Source organism: Tiliqua scincoides, chromosome 4 (assembly GCF_035046505.1).
Source record: "Tiliqua scincoides isolate rTilSci1 chromosome 4, rTilSci1.hap2, whole genome shotgun sequence".
Taxonomy (NCBI): domain Eukaryota; kingdom Metazoa; phylum Chordata; class Lepidosauria; order Squamata; family Scincidae; genus Tiliqua; species Tiliqua scincoides.
This window is the reverse complement of record NC_089824.1, coordinates 104,185,851-104,206,191: the sequence shown is the minus strand read 5'-3', so window position 1 is coordinate 104,206,191 and position 20,341 is coordinate 104,185,851. Positions and strand designations below refer to the sequence as shown.

Genomic DNA, 20,341 nt, shown 5'->3' with positions numbered 1-20,341 from the left:
AGATGAAAATATTGTCGCCATTATGCCAAAGACATGTATGTGCAAAACTGATGTTTGAGAAAACGATTAAGGCCCAAATCCTAACCAACTTTCCAGCACTGGCATAACTGTGCCAATGGGACATATGCTGCATCCTGCTGTTGGGTGGCATTCACAGAAGCTTCCTCAAAATATGGGAATGTTTCTTCCTTTACCTCGGAGCTGCATTGCGCTTATGTCGGTGCTGGAAAGTGGGTTAGGATTGTGCCCTAAATTTCCAATTTTTAATGACTTTCAATGGGAAAAATTAGGTTTAGCTTAAAATTTAAGCTATTTAGAATTCTAAAAATAATTTGTGCTTTTGCTATATGATAAAACATAAACTAACAACTTGAAAAATACAGTTAGGTAAGAACAACAAAAAATGTACATACATTTGGCATAAAGGCTACAATAGTGCTCCATGATGAATTTCTCTCCTGAAAAGTGCTCCACAACTCAAAAAGTTTGGGAACCACTGCTCCAAGGGTCAGTGGCGTAGCTAAGGGGGTGCAGGGGGTAGTAGTTGCACCAGGCATCAGCTTTAGGGGGGCAACAAGCTGAGCTTGGACACTAGTGACCAAAATTGTGAAAATCTTGGTATGTATGAATAATACCATCATGTTATATATCACTGGAAAGGTAATTTAATGCAGAATACAATGAAACAAACTGCATTGGAATATCTGTATTCTATCAAAAGTTATGGCCAATTAACCAGAAAATGAAAACAAAACTGCCTTACGGCACAAAAAATGGATTTTCTTAACTCAAAACTGACCTATGAAATTGCTTGTTCTGAGAGCCAATGAGATGTTATTATATTATTGACATGTTGCAATTACATGTTATCATGATACAACATGATTCCAATAAGGTGTTAATATGAGTCAGCTCTCATTTCCATGTATCATAATACAGTTACCCCTGCTAACAAGGTAAAGAGGCACATTTTCAAGTGATGCCCTTCTTATATTTAGCAGGGGGAGAATAACCATCCCTCTTCACCCCAGTACAGTGTCTTGAACCAATCAGGGGCACACTTTTTATTTATTTACTTAATTAAATTTAATTTTGTCTGGGGGGGTTACAAATCTTTTTTGGCCCCAGACAGCAGCTAGATGCCTTAGCTATGCCACTGACTGGGAGGAGGCAGCAGAGCAAGCGAGTGGCGAGCTGCTGGGGGAGGAGGTGGTTTCCTTCCAATCTGCACTTTTTAAAAAGCCTGGGCATGACGTCACTTCCGGTTGTGACACCACTTCCAGGGCAACATTTTGAGCTTGGCACCGGGCTACATGATCATTAGCTACGCCACTGCCAATGGTATAGCGCTGTGATTTTCAACCTTTTTTGTCTCACAGCACACTGACAATGTACTAAAATTGTCCAGGCACACCATGAATTTTTTGACAATTGACAAGGCACACCATGCTGATGGTGGGGGAATTCACATCCCCCAATGGCCTACTAATAAATGACCCGCCCCCAAACTCCTGCAGCACACCTGCAGTCCATTTGGCACAGTGGTTGAAAATGGCTGGTATAACGGCTTTGATCTTGCCTGGATGAAGTGCATGAGCTATGACATTCTATGGACTTTCTGGATCTATCCCTTTTATTCACGTCCTAACCGATGAGGATGATTTCATTTCTTACCTCTTCAAAATTGCTGAGGGAAGGGATCAGAGTCTTGTTCTGGAAGGAGGAGTTGCCTGCAGGTAGAGTCAATCCAAGATATCAGTCCTTAACCTGAAACTGACTGGGCAGTCTTGTCCTTGACTGATGCTGGTTAGACAGGTCTAGTAACCCAATCCTACTTAAAACCTCACATTGCAATGCAGTGGTGGTAGCGCAGGCTACAATGCATCCCACACAGGATTTTTGGCTACTGGAGGTCTCTTTGGGGTAAGGGGACATTTATCCCCTTGTTCCTGGTTAAGTCCCAGTAGCCACAACAGGTCAACTCAGACCTGTGCCAGTAATGTCACTGGTGCAAGTCCACATTGATCCCTGCAGGTGGATCAGGCCTCGGAAAGTGGTTTGGATACAGGCCATGCTGTTTTCTCCTAGTTTAAGGGAAGAGCAGATGGGAGAATCTGGACTTTTTTTAGGGAACCATGGACAGTTAAATTTACTGTGCCTGCATATGACATGCCAGAGGTTTGGAAAACTAACATATGTTGACAGAAGTGGGTCAAATTCTGCAGGATCCCTGCTATTCTGTGCTGTTGATTTCAGGATACACAAGAGACCCAAGTGGTTTGCTTGGATCAATCAGAGCTCTCTTTGGAAGATTAGGAGAGCTCCCCATTGACAGAGGTATGTAAAGAGCACACACTGGGGCTCCCTAATTCAGATCAGAAGGGGTAGGGGGCTTTACTCCTTGCCACAGTCCAGAAATGGATCAGGTTCCCTGCATACACTATTTGTATAAGAAAAAGCAGGCAAGGCCAGCATCAGCATGTGATTCAAGTCACATGTTGTTTGGCCCCAAGGTAGTTTTGCTGGGTTCTCCAGGCTGCATTTTTAATTTTTGCTATAAATTTAAATTGGTCCACTGCTGTATTTTACGTTCTTTTTATATTGATATTGAATATTTATCTTATGTTACAAGTTACTTTGAAGATATAATATAAGCATGATATAAGCATGAGGCGCAGTATGCATAACACAGAATGAGGAAGAGCACCTTGAGATCCCCTGCAATTCCAATCCACCCATCACAACAGCTGATCACCTTACCTCTTTCTGGCATGTTGCAGGTGCAGCTGTACAAGGTGACATCACTGATCTTGTAGTCCCAGTTGACAGGATAATGGCTGAACAGGGACAGCATCTTTTTACCCGCATCATAGATGAAAATGAGGCTGATGAGGGCACAGAAGCCTTCCTCGGTGAAGCGTGTGAAATACTGCACAAGGAAACTGGCTTCAGTGGCCACCAGAATGAGGCCAAAGATGGCCACCCAGAGACCGATCCAGAGGCGGAATTCTAAATAATCCAAGTTGTAGTCTCTGGTAGGGAGGAAGAGCCAGAAGAATGGTCCTAACAGGTCAGCCCCCTTGCATATTTTCTTTATTTAGTTCCCTCTAATCAAGGACACCTACCCAGAGTGCCTTATAATGAATTTTAAAAAGCACACAATAAAACAATAAGCAACTTTTTAAAAGTATTTAAAGTACATAAAATATAATTAACAGTACAATTCTATGTACATTAACTCAGAAGATCAATTGGACTCAGTGGAGTTTACTCCCAGGTAAATGTGCATAGGATTGTAGCCTGAGAATTTTCACAGAAGCAGCATCACTTCTCAGGTGGCATCAGCATCCAAAGGTTCTCTTTCAGCCCAATCGTCTTATGCTTCCCTAGCGCCCAGGGCTACAGCAGTGCCAAAATGGCAACCACTATATCCTATGGGGCCAGGGAAGCAGCAGCAGGTCTCCTCAGCACAAACGTTCCCTTACCCTATGTAAGACCCAGATGGCCCCAATGGATCTCCTTGAATCTGTGTCTGCTATTGAGACCCATGTTGGCTTTCCTGGTCTAGGAGGGGGGGATCAGGATAAGGTGACAGAGCCTGTTGCCATCTCCACCCCTCTCCCGGGCCCACTCCTCCCCCCACCCAGTTCTGCCCCCTCCCTGCCCTCCCTCTACTCCAAAAAGCCCTGCAGCCAGCCATGGGCTGTTCCTACCATCAGGAGCTCTCAGCAGTGATCTTCCCAGCACCAACTGGAGCATCAGTTCCACTGGCACAAAAATGCCTTACAGCACTTTTTGCAACAGCCTGGGCCAGCAGCAACAGCAGAGCACAGGCGCCACAGCCCATAGGATTGGGCCGTTAGAGCACGTAGCATAACAGAGCATTCATAAGTAGAGTGATTCAATGTGCCCAACAGTGCGATTCTGACTTATTCCCAGGTGTGTATGTATAGAATTGCAGCCAAGTCCCTGAAAAAGTCAAGCTATGTTGACTTCACCACACAACAGTAGTGTGTATTGCTAAATAAGTTGCCAAAATAACCAGCTGTGCTGAGATCTGAGCTAAGAAGATGAAGTGAACCCATCTATGTAAAATGTTTTATCTGAATACTGTTAATAATGGTGACTGGCATTAGTCATTCAGCAAACACAAGTGACTCTTTTGCACGGTCCCCATTCATTTCGATGGAGTTTGAGCAAGAAAAGTTCCTGAAGGCTTGAGCACATGCTGACACGAAACCTGAACTTACTTGCTGAAGGAGTAAAGAAGCCGTTCGAAGACAAGGACAGGCCCTGTGCTGCTCAGGATGGTGAGAGGCTGGCCTGCAAACAGGCAGAAAAAAGCTCCAGCAATAGCAGTGCCCAGGAAACTCTCCAGTACGCCCTAAATCACATGAGAAAGTGCATAGCTCTGATTGGTTGAATGATGGCTGCATACCATTGTACAACTAATTGATATAATTAAACTGCAGGCATGGGGTTCCCAGCACCACACAGGAACTGCCAGAGCTGTTTGCCCTTCTGCTGCCCCCAAATGTGCCCATGCAGGATACTGACAACATGGTGTGGCAGGTGAAGTGGGGTGAGGGGAGAGCAATGAGGGCAACCACAAAGGGATGGTATGTACGTGTTCTTAGAGTGAACAGACCTGCATATTATCTGTAGCATCTCCCAGCATCCCTCCAAAGGTGATTGCATTGGTGACTGTGGCCAGGTAGATGTAAAGGATTGCCGAAAAGCACTGGATGTTCAGAGCATCCGAAAAATCACTCCCATACCAACGGGCTTTCCTTTGGATATCCTTTAATAACCCTCCAAATAGTCTGCAAGAGAGAAGAGAACGAGTTTGAACTGTGGTATATGGTTATTTTGATTTGGGGTTCAAAATAATACCTGCCGCAGGCGCTAGTGAAAGGGTAGAATTCAACCTGCCACTGACTCCAGGAATTCTTCCATCCCTATACCTGTGTGTCTCCTTATTTTGGAGGCTGGAGGAAAGCTCCATCTAACTCCCAATTCCCTTCAACTCCACTCAACCCCCTTGGTGAGTTTTACCTTCCTGTCCTCTTCAGCTCCTCACCAACGTGTTGGTGCCCATGGCCATGTCGGTCATCTGTGGTAGACAACATGTTCCTACTAGTGTGAGGACTCAATTCACGTAAGTGCATGGAGATCCTGAGAATGTAAGGGACACATTTCAGGGTAGAGTCACCTTTGCATACAAACAAGCACCATTCTCTTATTGGCTGTCTTACCTTAATTATACTCTCTGTCCCTGTCTGTCACTTATCAGATTCCAGTTCCACCCCCTGCCACCCATCCCCATGCATACACACCAGGGCTTCTGCAGGTGGAGTCATGTAGTGTATCCGACCAGTTTAAGATCACTTTTGCTCCAAAGCACAATAGCCTGAGGAGGAGCAAATTGCAGAGTATCTTATATATTCCACATTACCTGTTGTGGTAGGTATGGGAGTATTGTTTCAGGAAGACATGGATACTGTTGTCTCACCTCATCCCTATTGTCTCACCGCTCCCTTTATAAAACACTTAGGGCACAATCCTAACCAACTTTCCAGCACTGAGGTAAGGGCAATGCAGCTCTGAGGTAAGGGAACAAACGTTCCCTTGCCTTGAGGAGGCCTCTGTGATTGCCACCCAAGTGCAGGATGCAGCACATGCCCCATTGGCACAGCTATGCCAGTGCTGGAAAGTTGGTTAGGGTTTGGGCCTTAGTGCATAGTCAGTCTTATAGAATTTTAGGTATGCCCAAATGGCTACAAAAACCAACAGAGGTGCGTAGCCTAGTAGACTGCTGCATTACTCTCTTGCACTCCAGCAAATGATCAAATACAAACAAAAACAAACTTAGGTAATTGTTGACTGAAAGATCATGAATGATGTTGCTTGTCAGAGTTGTATTTGCTAGCAAGGGCCACACTATCAGGCATAATAATCATATTTTCCCAGCAACAAACTGGAAAACAGATAATCCCAGCCACTGAATGGATGAAGTTGATCCATTGATCTTGGATGAAGTCTTTGGAGCCCTCACCATAAATGAGGGACATGGGCTTCTTTTGCCCTCCTGAAATGGTTGTGTCTGAACAAGCTCTTGTTTAGGGCTAGCAAAAAATGAGGCAGGGTATTTTGGAGTAAACATAGAGCTTTGATGCTCCAGGCTCGCCTCCCTTGCTTCTCCCAATGTTTATGTAATGTGATCTCAGATTCACCAAATTTTGGTCGGAGTTTCCTGTCCCATTCAGACCCCCCCCCCTTCCAATGTACCGTTTCTGTGGTGAGGGCAAACATTTTGGGGGTGCAATTCGGATGGTTGGGTCCCATTTGCCCGGGGGAAGGACAGTCAGCTCATCCAGAAACTCATCAATTCCTGCAATTAGATCTTCTCTGTCTTGAGCTTTTCGGGCAACCCTCTGAAAAAGCTGAAATAGAAAGGAATGAAGCTGTAGTGTTAGTCCCGACTCTTCTATAGGCGAAGGACAACAATGCCATGCACTGGAACACGTCCAGAGACAAAACAATGGGCTTTGTGGCCTTTATGTGGCAAACAGAGACACAGGGCCTTACACATCCTAAAAAGCCAAGAAAACTATCCTGTAGGAGTCTGGCTGTGCTCTAGAAATAAGGTTGCCACCTTTTAACCTAGGATGCTATGAACAACCAGCCAACTGCTGCAGCAATGGGACAAAACCAGGACTTACAGAGGCCAAAGCACAAACAAGCCACTGAGTCTTATAGTGTTGTTAAATACGGGGCTAGAAAAAGACAGTGCGATTCAATATATGAAGTAATTGCCACTGAATTTAATGGGAGAAGCAAGTATAAGAATGGAGTATAAGATTATTCAGTAATGCCTAATAGTTAATGTAACCCCTTATCTGTCCACATAGTAATTTGAGTACTAAGCAACCATTATGCATCATGTTTCTACCAAAACAGTTTTACTCTTATTAGTTATTTTTATTATTTTAAATCAGACTTGCTATTGCACTTTGCTGCATCCCAAACGGCAGTGCACGTATCTAATCTGGCAATAGCAATCCCACACACCCAAACTCACCTCATCGGTTAAAAGGGTGGCCACGGCTCTGCCAATTTCATGGTAGACCTTCATTTTGGCTCGGGGACCCAACAGGATAAAGAGGAACCTAGAAGATGCCACACAGATGTCATAAGCATCACCACAGAGGAGGAAGAATTCTTCTTTCCTTCTTCTGGTACAAGCAGCACACCAATTCCACAGTTCTATTATGAGCGTAAAGCTGTTGTGAAACAGATAGGAACCTGCCCAGCTTGAGCCGTCCTATTGCAGCTATAGGACTGGGCTGTAAATCCCCTGGCAGAAGCAGAATGGATACCATTGAAATGGAGCACACTCATTCTCAGACAGGGGCAGGGAAACACATGTCTTCCTGCTGGACATATATGTCCGAAGCCCAGCCAAGCTGATATCTGGCCAAGAGTGGCTGCTGCTCATAGCCTGAGCCTAGCAAAGACTGAGAGGACATTTAAGAAGGGCATGAACTTTAGTTTCATTGATGCTAGTAAGCCAGTTCAAATGGTCCTTCCAATATCTGTCTCAGTTACTTGGAATATGCTGTGCCAGATGGCAATCCCATAGTAATGCTGGGTGTGTAAGTGCAGGTAAAATGATTCACAACACCTGCTAAGTGTTTAAGCATGGGGGGGAGGCTGTAGCTATCTAGTTGTGCAATGAGCATTGACAACTATGCTCACTTCCAATGAACTTAGTACTGAGAATTATGGCTAGAGACACCTGCTAAACTCTAGAAGCTTTGCACAGTAGTGTAGCTATTCCAAGGCCAGGGAGGGTACATTGCTCCCCCCCCCATGGTGGAGTGGTGATTTCCCACCATCTCTGTTGGGTGGGGTGACAGCGCTTACCAGAGGTGTGCAGCAAACACCATAAAATCCCCCCCGCCCACTCTGTATGGCTCTAAATGGAGCAGTTTCCAGGGATAGGGCCACACATGTATGAAGAAGGGGTGACAGCACAGGCCCAGAGGGTGATGCAGTGACATAGGAGACATAATTGCGCCACCCAGCACTGGGGACCCACCCACCATACTACGCTACTAGCTTTGCAAGAAATGTGCTATGCACTAGAATAATGTGCCCTGCCTGCTTGTTACCTGCTAGGGAAAGCAACCTCTGTCAAGCTCCCAAGAAAGATGGATTCTTTCAGGCGCACAAAAGCAATGAAGGGCTTCTCTAGAAAGCTGGCTTCTCCTACAAGGATGTTGGCCACTTCAGCCCCAGCAGGAATCTTCTTCTTAAAGCGATTCTTCAACTGCAATGAAAGCAAGAATACAGGGACAAGGCAGGGGCTGGGGTCTGAAGTGATGAGAGAAAGCCTTCCCTGCCCTTTGAGCTTTGTTAGTGGGGTGTTTGCACTACCTCCAGTGTAGCACCAACAGTGCAATATCCCATTCCATGGAACCAGGGGTGTAGCTACAGGGGGTGGCGGAGTAAGTACGACAGGTGCTGCAATGCTCCCTGTAAGCGGTCCCTCCCACTTGTCACTGGAGCATTCCAGGCAGCGATGGCAACACGTAGAAGTGCCTGCGTGTTGCCCTCACCGCCCGGAATGGCTCCAATGACAAGTGGGAAGGGCTGCTTACACGGCATATTGCAGTGCCTGCAATGCTTATCATGCCACACACAACCCCGTAGCTACACCACTGCATGGAGCAGCAAAGGTGGCCTTACATGAGGGCAGGAATGGGAAAGTCCAGTGTGGCTTGGCTCGAGTCGAGTCTCATGTCACTGCCCCCTGCAACTCAACTTGAAAATGAGTCACAAGGAGGGCACTTTCCGAGTCACTGAGTCACCCTTTGTGACTCTAAAGGACTAAGTTGAGTCACCCCCTTTAAAAAGCCAGCCATGAGAAAAACGGGGTTACCGCAGGGGTGTGCATGTGTGTGTCAGAGTTCTCCTTTAATACTCCCTGCCATCCCATCCCACCTGTAAACAGGGTGGAAGGAGGTGGGAGAAACTGTGAGAGAGCAGGAACAGAAGCGGCAAGAGGGAGGATAACTGGATAAAAACTAAACTGCTCCATAGGAAGAGACAGGAGGGTTGGGGAACGGAAGGACGATTGAGAAATAGCATTGCTGTACTACAGGGAATAGCTCTGCTGGTGACCTGCACTTGCAAGGGCTCAATGTAGTATATATGCGTGTGTGTGTATAGACACAAATACATGGTATAAAATCCTAGGCTTGGAAAGGGGGGGAGTTGAGTTGCTCGCTCGCTCACTCGATCTGTCTGTCTATCTGTCTCCGTCCTTGACTGGAAAGGGGGGTTGGGTGGCTAATTAGTAGTAGTGTCAGGGGCTCTGGGCAATAAACAGTTTCCTCACCACATTTCATGCTGCACACCTGCTATGCTTCCTGGGGGGGGCAGAAGACTGGTGTGACAGGAAAATGTAACTGATGTGACTGCTGAGGGAACATCGTCAATCTTTTTCATTACTATGTTTTGGTTGCTTTTTATCAATGTTTTATTTCTGGTTTTATGTTGTGTTTTTAACTATTGTAAGCCACCTGGGGATTGTGTTCCATAGTGGAAAGGAAGGATATAACTTAAATAAATAGATAGATAGAAATAGGGGTGCTGTTAGCACTCACTGTCCCTTTCTTATGCTATAAAAAACATTGTCTGTAACTCCCTCTGAGTCTCAGAGAAACACTGTTGTATTTCAGCCAGCCGTTTCCAATAACATTGCCCACAACGTGACCAGAAATGATGGCTCTTCTGATTATATACTTTCACTTTGTGTAAGCTGCCTTGTAGCTATGATTACAAAGGTAGAACAGAATGTTAAAATTGGAAGGATCCTTGGAGTTCAGCTTGTCCAATCCCCGGCTTAATGCAGGCAACTGCATAAGCAAAATTCCTCTCTCCCACACACATTTAATCATGATGCCTGAAAGCATGGATTTCTATAGTAACGTAGTATGGCATAAGCAGATCTCTGCAACGGTCCAGAAGAACCTCAGCAAGCGCAACACAGCATGGCACTGGGCATTCGGAAGCTTTGTGTATAATTTCACTCTTCGTCTGCACTATCTAGTGCGGGTTGCAAATCTTGATGAGTTTCTGGGCCTACCTTCCTCTATCCCAAGAATACCTGCCTCTAGAAGCACCCTGGAGCCTAATGGAACACATGACTGGGTGAAGCAGTGACATAGAGATGTCACCCCTTGCATTACTGTGTCATCCACATAACTGACACCCTCCTCATTCCAGAATAACTCCATTTCTGAGCCAAAAGGGACAGTGCATAGGCCCAACTTTGCAGTACTCACCACTTTAAATGACTAGCACTGTGCCACCCATGGAGAGCCCAGTAAACACCCAGAGTGCTGTGGGGGGGGGGGGCAACTGTCCCTCCTTCCATCTCTTCCTGTGGAGCAGTTAAGTTTTTATCCAGTTAAGCCAGGGGTGTCAAATATAAGGCCCGGGGCCCCCGGGAAACTTTTTATCCGGCCCTCAGGCTCTCAGCTGCTGAGCAGTGCTGAGGTGTTACTGCTGAAACAGCAATCCACATGAAAATTGGGCCCTCCCATATCTTGAAATATGATCAAGATTTGCGTATTTTCTCTTATGTCATTTGCAGCTAATGAGAACAAAGTGCTGATTTCTGGCCATCAGCTGCTTAATGATGTCACTTTCTGGTTAATGATGTCACTTCCGGTCCTCAGCAGGTGTCCTGAATGCTAACTTTGGCCCTCTGAATGAAACGAGTTAAGCAGTGCTGCGCCTGTATGTTACTTGCTTTCCAGACACCTCCACCCTGCAGCCTGGCACCCAGGGCCTGTGCCCACCGCCACCTGCTTTGTACGCCACTGCCTGCCTCTTCTGTATTCCTTATTGAAAAAGACATCCTTCATTTCACAAAATCCCACCTAATATTCAGAGACAGAAACCGGTATGACTTTGCAACATTATGAGGAGGATGGGGAGATGGGACAGCTTTTTAAAAGCAATTTTTGTTGGTGGGGATGTCCTTCTCGAGCAAGAGGAGTGCCTTAAAGGCCTTCTTTAAAGGCCTATTATGCATTTTGAATATTTATAGATTGCTCTTCAGCACACTAAAAAATAAATAAATCACAGAATGGTTTATATAGCAAAATAAATTGATCCTTATCTTAAAGGGGCTCCCAGACTACATAATCTTTTCAGTACTTCGCAGCTTTCTTCTACTGCTTACATCTAGCAAACATTACTTACTTGTTCCTTAAGGGGTATCTCGGAGACCTCACCTCCTGGATCAGAGTGGCTGTTAGCTTTGCCTGCCACAATAATGGAAGAGAAACCAAGAGGAAATTTTAAAACACTTCTTAGCACCACTCTTCCTAAATACTACTCCAACAGCATATTAGTGGGTTAAGTTTGTTTTCAAAATGAAGTGACATGCTAAGGTAAGGATTTCGGAGATTTCTAAAGCAGTTGGAAATGGAAAGAACCGTCTTTGCCCAGTGATCTTTGCATGGGTTTATCATGGTTCTGTCAGCACATCTCAGCTCTGCCATGCAGAACCCACTGCAGCTTTTAATGCAGCTCATTAGCACACCAGTGTACTCCGCTAACCTACTCTGCCTTACAGCACCTCTTACTTCCTCATTCATCAAAGGCTGCCACACTTTGCAAAATGACTTGACATACTAAGCTAATACACCTTAATTTTGCACTGCAATACTTGGTCTGTTGCACACTTTGATGTGATTGAAGGACTCGCAACACCCTTCTCACAAATACTTCTAAAGCACCACTTTAGCTCTGTTCATGTGCCTTTATATCCTGCTGTTCCAAAAATGGGCTTTCCAAAAAAAGAAGAGGAAGAAGACTCCTTAATATGCTGGCATTACTGACTAGCAGCCTAACCTTGAGCTGCTGGTTCTGCCAGGATTGCCGTGGCACCAAAATGGCTGCCACAGCAGCCTATGCACAACAGGGCTGCCACCAGCAGCTTTATGGCACATTTGTGACAGTCGCGTCAGTGGTAAGCTGGTGCGCACTGTTTAGGATTGGGCCTTAGGGCTAAAATCCTATGCACACTTACCTGGGAGTAAGCCCCATTGACTATAATGGGACTTACTTCTGAGCATATATGCGTAGGATTGGGCTGTAGGTCTGTCTCTGCATTTAAAGGACCCTGTGCATTTTAGGTTTGTGAGGACTGGACATGCAATGCCATTTGATATGTGTTTACTCAGAAGTACTTCCATTAAGTTCAGTGAGCTTTACTCCCAAGTAAGTGCGTATAGAATTGCAGTGTAAGTTTAAACCTTTATATTTCTAGGAATGGGGGCTTCAACCATTCTTTTGCTTCCTTTGCCTTAAATAAACTCATGCATACACTGAAACTGTCTCACATTATTCAGAGGCAGGTTCAAGTCTGCAACAAAACTTTCTGTTGTAGAATTTTACAAGCTGCAGACTGCTGGGGCTCCTACAACATTCCCCTGCGTTCTCTCCTGCCCTTTGCTTACTGTCTGCCTGATGAAGACTCATACGCCAAGACTCATACGTCATATGCCATCAGTGCCATTGTTTGACACTTCATTCCTTTTTGGTTGATCTACTTAAGGCAGTGGTTCCCAAACTTTTTTGACTGGCAGCTCCCTTGATTGACTGAGCCATTGACCACAGATGGCCATTAGGGCTACAATCCTATACACCAGCGGTTTTCAAACTCTCAGGGAGTTTGAAAACAAGACCTTCGAGGGCAGGGGGGAGGCAGTGGGGGCGGAGGAAGGCAGCGGCTTGATCCCCAAGATCGCACCGCTCAGGGGGGGCTGCAAGGGCTTGGGTACACTTACCCAAGCCTCCTGCAGCCTCCCAGGGGTGTGGGGAGCCCTGCACGAATGTCTGCAGGGCTCCCTGCAGCTTTGAAAGGGAAAGCAGAGCGATTGCGCTCCTCCCTGCCTCCAGGCTGCCCCCACCCCTTAAGGGGGCAGAGGCCAGGGTCCACAGGCTGGGGCGTCACGACACCCCATTCTGAAAAGCCCTGCTATACATTGTATAGGACAGTGGGTTTTTTGCAAGGATTCTGTGGCTCCCCTGGCTGGTTTCTGCTGCTGCCCGGGGAGCCATGGCTCACAGTTTGGGAACCACTGATTTTAGATGCTACTCTAATTTAGACTGTGAATTATTTTTGTCTAATAGGTTTGTCATCGACTTAAACCAGTCATTGGACTCCTGACTTAGCAATGGTCAATGGCAGCAGAGCAAATGCTTTATTACCAATTATGAGTCTGCAGCATATCAGAGCTAAACCACATCTGATGCAGGGAGCACCTCCCCCCAGAAAGTAAATAGGTTCTTAGCTTCAGGCCTGAAGAAGGTTGCAATATCGCTCAAACTGTGCTCCACTAAAACATGGGGCGCGATCCTATCCTGCACTGGAACACACAAGCCAGGAGGCTTGTGATGTATCCAGCACAGGATGGGGTCAAAAGCGGCTCAGCCAGAGGCAAGGGGAAACTTTTTCCCTTACCTCTGGGAAAGGCGCCCTTTCCCCTATCGGTCTCCTTGGACTTATGCCATCACTTGAAGCTCTGATCTCCCCGGGAACAGGGGTTGGAATCTGGCATAACTGCTGGATCCCAACCCTACCTCCCACTCCCTGCCCGCCCCCAGGGCCACCCACCACCCGCCCTCCCCCCGCCCAAGAATGCCTCCCTCCCACCCCCTCCCCGCCTACCTCAGAGCCTTGTGTCAGCCCAGCTGGGCCAACACAAGCCCAGTGCCTCAGTTGGTGCAGAGGCTTATTTCAGCCTCTGCAGGCTGGTGCACCTCTGTGCGCCAGCCTAGCCAACTCCTGAGGAGGCGCAGCCTCCTTTGTGACCCTCCTGGGCCAGCGCAAGGGATTTGCGACAGCCCAAGTCCAGGTGGGGATTGTGCCCATAGTGCTATTGAACTGATCCACTGTAGGTTGAAGTAGCAAGGGAAGGGAATCAGAGCCATGATGATACATACCACAGCAGGAAATCATACTCATCTCAACCAGCATCTTCAGGTGAGATTTGGTTGTATGATGCTGAGGTCTCAGGAGCAAGACATACATGAGTTTCTTCAAGAGCTCTGGCCTGAGAGCATGGTTCTCTATTTGGATCTCAATCACCTTTTCTTGAACACAAAATAAACACAAGTTGAGCCCACTCAAAATCACAAGCTTTTAAGAATTTGCCATAATCATTTCTAACTTTTAGAATCTACTGAAAAACATTTAAAATCAATCACCTTTATGTTAACAAGCAATGGCTGCTTATGAAATAAAAGGGAATCTGAAGAAAGGGATTTTGGTATAAACCATGCTCCTTTTGGTGGAATAATTTAACCTTATCTGTTTGGCAGATTGAAGCTTTCTTGATACAATCTGCTTCCCAAAATCAAAATGCCCATCACTCTGACTGACCAGGCTGCAGCAGTATGCATATTGTAGGTGAGGAAAGGGGAGTTGTTGCATCTGGGAGTTTGTGTGTGCTGTGCTGTTGAATTTGTGTGTCCATGACATGTTGCTGTGTTCATCTGTGGTGTGTTCTTGAATGTTGCTGTAGGTGTTTACATGTGATGTTGTGCGTTTTATGCTTGTACATGACACATTGCTGTGTATTTGCATATGGCGTGTTCCTTCACATATATTTACCTGCCTTTTTCCTCCTGCAAGGGGAGGCTTGGCTTGGCCAACATACACCATGGTTGTTGATGCCATTACTGAGGTGCTCTGGGGTCAGGACCAATTTGGCAGCCTTTTGATGGGCATGGATCCTTGACCACTGACTGACCTGGCCTCCTGAAGTTGCCCCTGCTCCCAACTCCACACACACCACCCTCCAACACTAAAAGAGGAAGCCTCTGGGACTTCTGATTTTATTTCAGGGAGGGGTATCAGAAGCAGTGGTGGCAACAAGGAGAGTGTGTGGAGGGAAGCCTCCTCTGAGTGGCATTAGCTTGGCAAAAAGCTACACTGCTCTCAGGTTTGCTCCCAGCTGACTGGCACCACTTTCAGTGATCAATGAGAGTTGTAGCAATCTCTCATTTAGCATTGGAAAGGCTCTTCCACCTGAGGAGCTGGTCCCTCCTAAGCCATACTGAACAGGGTGAGAAAGGGAAATAAATGTGTCAGCATGGCCCCCAGTCCATTCATCCAAACCCAAAGAGATTCAGGTGTGCATCTCCTTTCATTTCATCAGAAGAACTCAGTCACGACATGATTTCTTGTGACTACTACCTTTGAAATAAATCAAGGTCTTGCAGATGTAGGAGTCATAAGAAAATACTGGGTTTGCTCCACCTGCCTGGGCTGGGCTTTTATAAAACCTCAAAGAGAGTCTCAGCTGAAGGAGAGCGTCATGCAAACAGAGGCACTGCCACAATACAGAACATAAGGAGAGCCCTGCTGGATCAGGCCAAAAGCGCATCTAGTCCAGCTTCCTATATCTCACAGTGGCCCACTAGATGTTTTTGGAAGCACACAGCAAAATATCTGTATCTTGCTTCCTCTCCCTTGTATCTGGCATTCAGAGATAGGCTACCTAAAACCCAGAGGTTGCATACAGCCAACATGCCTTGCAACCTGTGATGGACCTTTTCTCCATAAAGCTGTCCAATGCAGACGATGCAGTGCCCAAACCCACAGTTAGCATGCAAGCCTTGCTTTTAAATCTCAGTGTTTTCAGAAGTTGCTAGTTAGTAACACAACATATGGCCAAGTCAGGATACGCCCCCAGAAGGTGGGTTGACCAACTCATAGTTCCCACATACCAACTATTTGCTTAAAACTGTGAGCTTCCAAGTCTAGCAAGACAGTTCCTTTCCTTATACATGTCCTCAGCTCAAACAGGCTGTGGAGGGAAAGAGTTGTCACGTGAGGTTTGCTCCAGCGTTCACCTCCATCTTCCACTTTCTCTTCAAACTTAATCCACCTGCAATGAAAAAAGAGCTAAATCCATGGCTCTGACCTTCTGTATCAATAGGAGAAATTCTTTGTTATGGTTCATTGATAAACCATGATCTGTTGACCTCATCAGAATTTCTATTTAATTTTCAAGGGAACCAATTTAAACTTTTGGGTTTACTAAGAAAAACTTACAATGTGGCTTAAGGGAACTCTGCAGGGTAAACATTAATACAGTAATCTTATATTTCATTCTCATTCTTCATGCTGAAGAAGTATAGGTTACTAAACAAGTCCCTTCCACTAGCCAGCACTGAAATATTCCAGCATGGAGGATACACATGCATAGCACCATGATTACAGCAACATGACATCCGAGAGCTGGAATAAGGTAGCAGCTCAAAGACTGAACTAGGACTGAAGATTTTAGCAGTTCAAATCTCATCTCTGCCATCAATGCATGATATGGCCTTAGCCAAGCAACTTCTTCTCATCCCCTTTGCAATATGGGGATAGTAATACATTATAGGTGACTCATACAGGGTCATTCTTCCATCGTCCACCCATACTTTTCCCATGGTTAAAACATTACGTTTATTCTCATTAATAATGAGAACTGTGGTACAGTACACAATAGGCAGTTGTTAGAATACTGTTGTGTCTTTTTTTTGAGAGGTGCATGCCAGAATGCAGCAGACAACAAGAAAGATAAAGGGGAGAGAGTCAGTCTACTGCGTCTGCCTTGTGTGCCTGCAACAAAGCAATGCCTCAGCAACACTAAAGAGCTCTAGTGTGGAAACACCCTAAGAGCCAAATCCTCTGGTCACCCTGCACTGCTAGAACTCATGTGCCAACAGTGCAGGGCGTTCTCCGGTGGCATGAATCCAGGCCACTATCATGTGCTATTGAGCCACTGCCTGAAGGTACAAGTATGGGATAAAAGAAGGACAGAGTTCCTCATTCCAAACCCCAAGAAACATCACTGCTAGTAGCAGTTCAGTTGATGATCATAAAATGCTCTCAGCCAGGTCAGCTCTGCTCTGCTCTGCAAAGCTTTATCTTGCACATACGAACGTGCTTTATCCAAAAGCAGACCATCTAACGCAGTATTTGGCTATTTAGACAGCTAAATTTTTTTCCCAGCCTGCCTGCTGGAGATCCGTTTGACTGGAGAAGCTGCAGACTGGACGTGGGACTTCTGCGTGCAAAGCACTTGCTCAGCTACTGCCTCATTCCTGAGTGGGCACTTACCTGGCAGTTTGCCTCCACTCCAATCCTTCAGGAGTGCTGAAGAGCTCTGAGAGCTGTATAAATAGCACAGGACAGTTGGCTTCTTCTTTTTCCTCCTCCTGTTTCAACATAAGGCTCACTCGCTCTGCTGCAGAAGAGATGCTGGAGGTGAAGATACTTTTCCCAACGGACTGGCAGAGGACAACAGAATTTCTGTTGGAGGGCTGTTGATCTGCACCATGGCTGCCACTTCTCATCTCAGCTTGAGGAGGCAGGGCTCCTGTCCTTTTGGTGGGACCATCCTCACTTACACCTGCTTTAGACATGCTGAGTCTAGGAAAGCACTCCTGGCTGTCAGCGGGTCCCCTCTCCTCTCCTTGGCAAAGCTTTTGGCTCCAGCCAAGCAGAAACTGAGCAGATCCAAGTCATTCTGCCTTATAAGAGTCCAGAGCCTGTTCACGCCAGAAACAGGCATGTCGATGGGAGCACAGCCCAAAACACTATCATCAGGGTGTGATGCTCCACCCTACAGGCACCAGCCAGAACTCCCTGGTGCAGCCACATTCTGTCCACCTCTTCACAGGGACTGCTCTGTCTGCATGGATGGGACCCACTGTGGAGTTTGTTTACAAGCATTTACTCTTTGAAGCATTGACCAGGGCAGGTCAACCTAAGAAGCTCTGAAAACCGAGACAAGGAAGCAGGGGAGGAGGAGAGGAGGAGAAACCTGACACATCTGAACCTTAGATGTAGTGGAAGAATTTGAAGAGCTGGGGGGGGGGTATGGAATGAGTATTTATTATTTATTTTTCAAATATTTGTATTGCCCTTACTCCAAGGCGCTCAGGCTAGTGTACATAATTCCTCCCCTTTTGTCCTCACAACAACACTGTAAGGTAGGTAAGACTGAGAGCTGGTAACTGGCCCAAGGTCACCCAGGAAACTTCATGGATGGGCAGGGATTATTAACCTGGATCTTCCAGGTCTAACTCCCACACCATCCTGGCTCTCATTTTACCCAGTTCCAGAGTTTCCCCCAATATGAAGACGTGGGCAGTAGCAAGGGCATTCTCCCTGACATCCTCTGCACAGATCTTGGGCATCTCTGGAGTGGGCCAGCAGTCTGACCCTCCTTGTCTCTCTCAGTGTAACAGAAACAGCCGAGGGTCAAAGTGGATGTGGCAAGAAATGAATCATCGCATTTTCATCTTTTAAATCTCCCTAAAAAATAACTGCAGTCCCCTCTTGGATTGGGATCGTGACTAGGCAGAAAGGGTTTTAACCCTTGCCCTGTGCTGCTCTCCAATAGAAAATCACATCTCAGGCTGCTACTAGGAGGAAAAAAACATATACCGGTGCAAATGGCAGCTACCCTTTTTGGGCAAAAGGCATCTTTGGATGTTTGTATGTGATTTGCAGCAGAAAAATGGTGTGGGGGGGAGGCAAACCCTTTCCCTATTCTATAGTCCCAGTTCCTATTGGGGCGGGGAGGAGAGTGCTGAGCTAGAACACTGGGGAGTGGGAGAAGAGGTTGGCACATATTCTGGTAAGGGGGGGGCAGCATCTGGTATGCTGCCTCAGGTGTCAGGACATCTTCATCCAGCCTAGGGAGGGGGAGCTATATGCATTACATAGGGTCACAGGGTTGGTCTTGCGACTCTCTGTGCAGACATTATCACATGGCCACTCACTCAGTGATCCGATGATCTACCTCCAGTCATCTTCCATTGCTGTGCATGAAAAGGAGGGCCTGTCTCCCCCTCATGTCTCTCCACTCTTCTCCTCTCCTTGACTTTCAGATGGTCCTCCTAACCAAGTCCTGCTCAGCACTGTTATGATTTTTGGTATGGTTGCATTTAACAGCTGCCTAACAGGCGGAAAGACAACAGGCAGAACTCTCCCCATGAATGCATTTCCATGATGGGCAGCCCTTGCTATATACCATGTAGTGGAGTATAAAAGGGGTCTCCAAAGGTTTTGGCTAAAGGGCCGCATCAAATAACTGGCACAGTGTCGAGGCCCAGAAAAAATAATTTTAAATATTAAATGTAAATAAATACATTAGAGATGGAACTTGGATGAATGAATGAATGAATGAATGAATGAATGAATGAATGAATGAATGAATGAATGGGCTCAAATTTCCAGGATTTCTCCAAGCACCACCACAGAAAAAAAGCACACACTTAAATAGACCCCCCTTCCCCCACCCCACAAGCACTGGTCATGTCTGGTCAACTGGGCCAGAGACTCTGAGGGGACCAGAGGCTGGCTGCGGGCCAGATAGAGGCTTGCTGCAGGCCACATCTGTCCCCCAGGCCGGGGTTTGGAGACCCCTGGAGTATAGCAAGGATACTTACAGGTTGAGTGAAAGAGGGTCACCTGGGACAAGTCAGGGGAGGCATCATCCCTGGAAAAAATTGAGGGTGAGGGAGGGCAGCTGCAGGCCAAAAGCCTCCAGAGTAATGAGTAGTTAGGATTATTCAACTTTCAGTCTTCTTGTGTGTGTGTATAGGATTGTGTCCTCTGTTGTATATCTTTAAATTCTAGACTATGTTTACTGCTACTCTGCATGGCAAAAACAGAAATTTTCTTGGTAAGTTATTAATTTTGGTTTGTTTTCACATGCTTAACAGAGGTGTGGCACCATATACACCCCAGTCAACAAGACTGTGCCCATCCCACTATTCTTCCTCCATGTGAAATGTGAATCTCTTTGTTGCACTCGGTGGAGACTTTCCACCTTCATTCACCCCCCCCCCTCCCAGTACTCCTCTCCATTTCTGTACACTGGTTACAGTAAAAACACCTATTGTTTTGGGCGCATGCAAGACTATTTGAACTATACACACCTAATTTGCACTGTTCCTTTGTTGAAATGCGTCGCACGAGCCCAGGATGACTTGTTATGTCTCCTTTTGTAGGTGTGTTGTAGCAACATTATTGTCAAATGACAACAGAGCCAGTCATGTATAATGACATCTTATGAAGGGAAGCACTGATAAAAGGGTAGAACTTGACAGGAAAAGTGAGAGTTTGCAGCAGCATAAAGGATCACCACTGCCAGCAGGTATGATTGAATTCAATGCTCCTCATTACTATGGTTCACAGAGGCTGCTTATTTAAGAGGGGTCCCCCCATAAAAGGCTTATTGTTTAGCGC

The 20,341-nt window shown here is 46.2% G+C and overlaps 1 protein-coding gene across 1 annotated transcript in view; it reads right to left on the bottom strand.

Moving 5' to 3' along the window:
- Positions 1–17,505, bottom strand: part of SLC4A9 (solute carrier family 4 member 9) — a 46,545-nt gene extending 29,040 nt beyond the window's left edge. Inside the window, exons 1-12 of the mRNA XM_066624482.1 lie at positions 17,201–17,505; positions 15,817–15,977; positions 14,029–14,178; positions 11,278–11,339; positions 8,175–8,332; positions 7,082–7,169; positions 6,289–6,443; positions 5,056–5,175; positions 4,649–4,823; positions 4,251–4,384; positions 2,761–3,032; positions 1,675–1,730 (exon numbers count right to left, since the gene is read on the bottom strand). Coding sequence (XP_066480579.1) covers positions 1,675–1,730; positions 2,761–3,032; positions 4,251–4,384; positions 4,649–4,823; positions 5,056–5,175; positions 6,289–6,443; positions 7,082–7,169; positions 8,175–8,332; positions 11,278–11,339; positions 14,029–14,178; positions 15,817–15,977; positions 17,201–17,505 — 1,836 coding nt within the window. The remainder of the gene's footprint in view (positions 1–1,674; positions 1,731–2,760; positions 3,033–4,250; positions 4,385–4,648; positions 4,824–5,055; positions 5,176–6,288; positions 6,444–7,081; positions 7,170–8,174; positions 8,333–11,277; positions 11,340–14,028; positions 14,179–15,816; positions 15,978–17,200) is intronic.
- Positions 17,506–20,341: the final 2,836 nt, after the last annotated feature.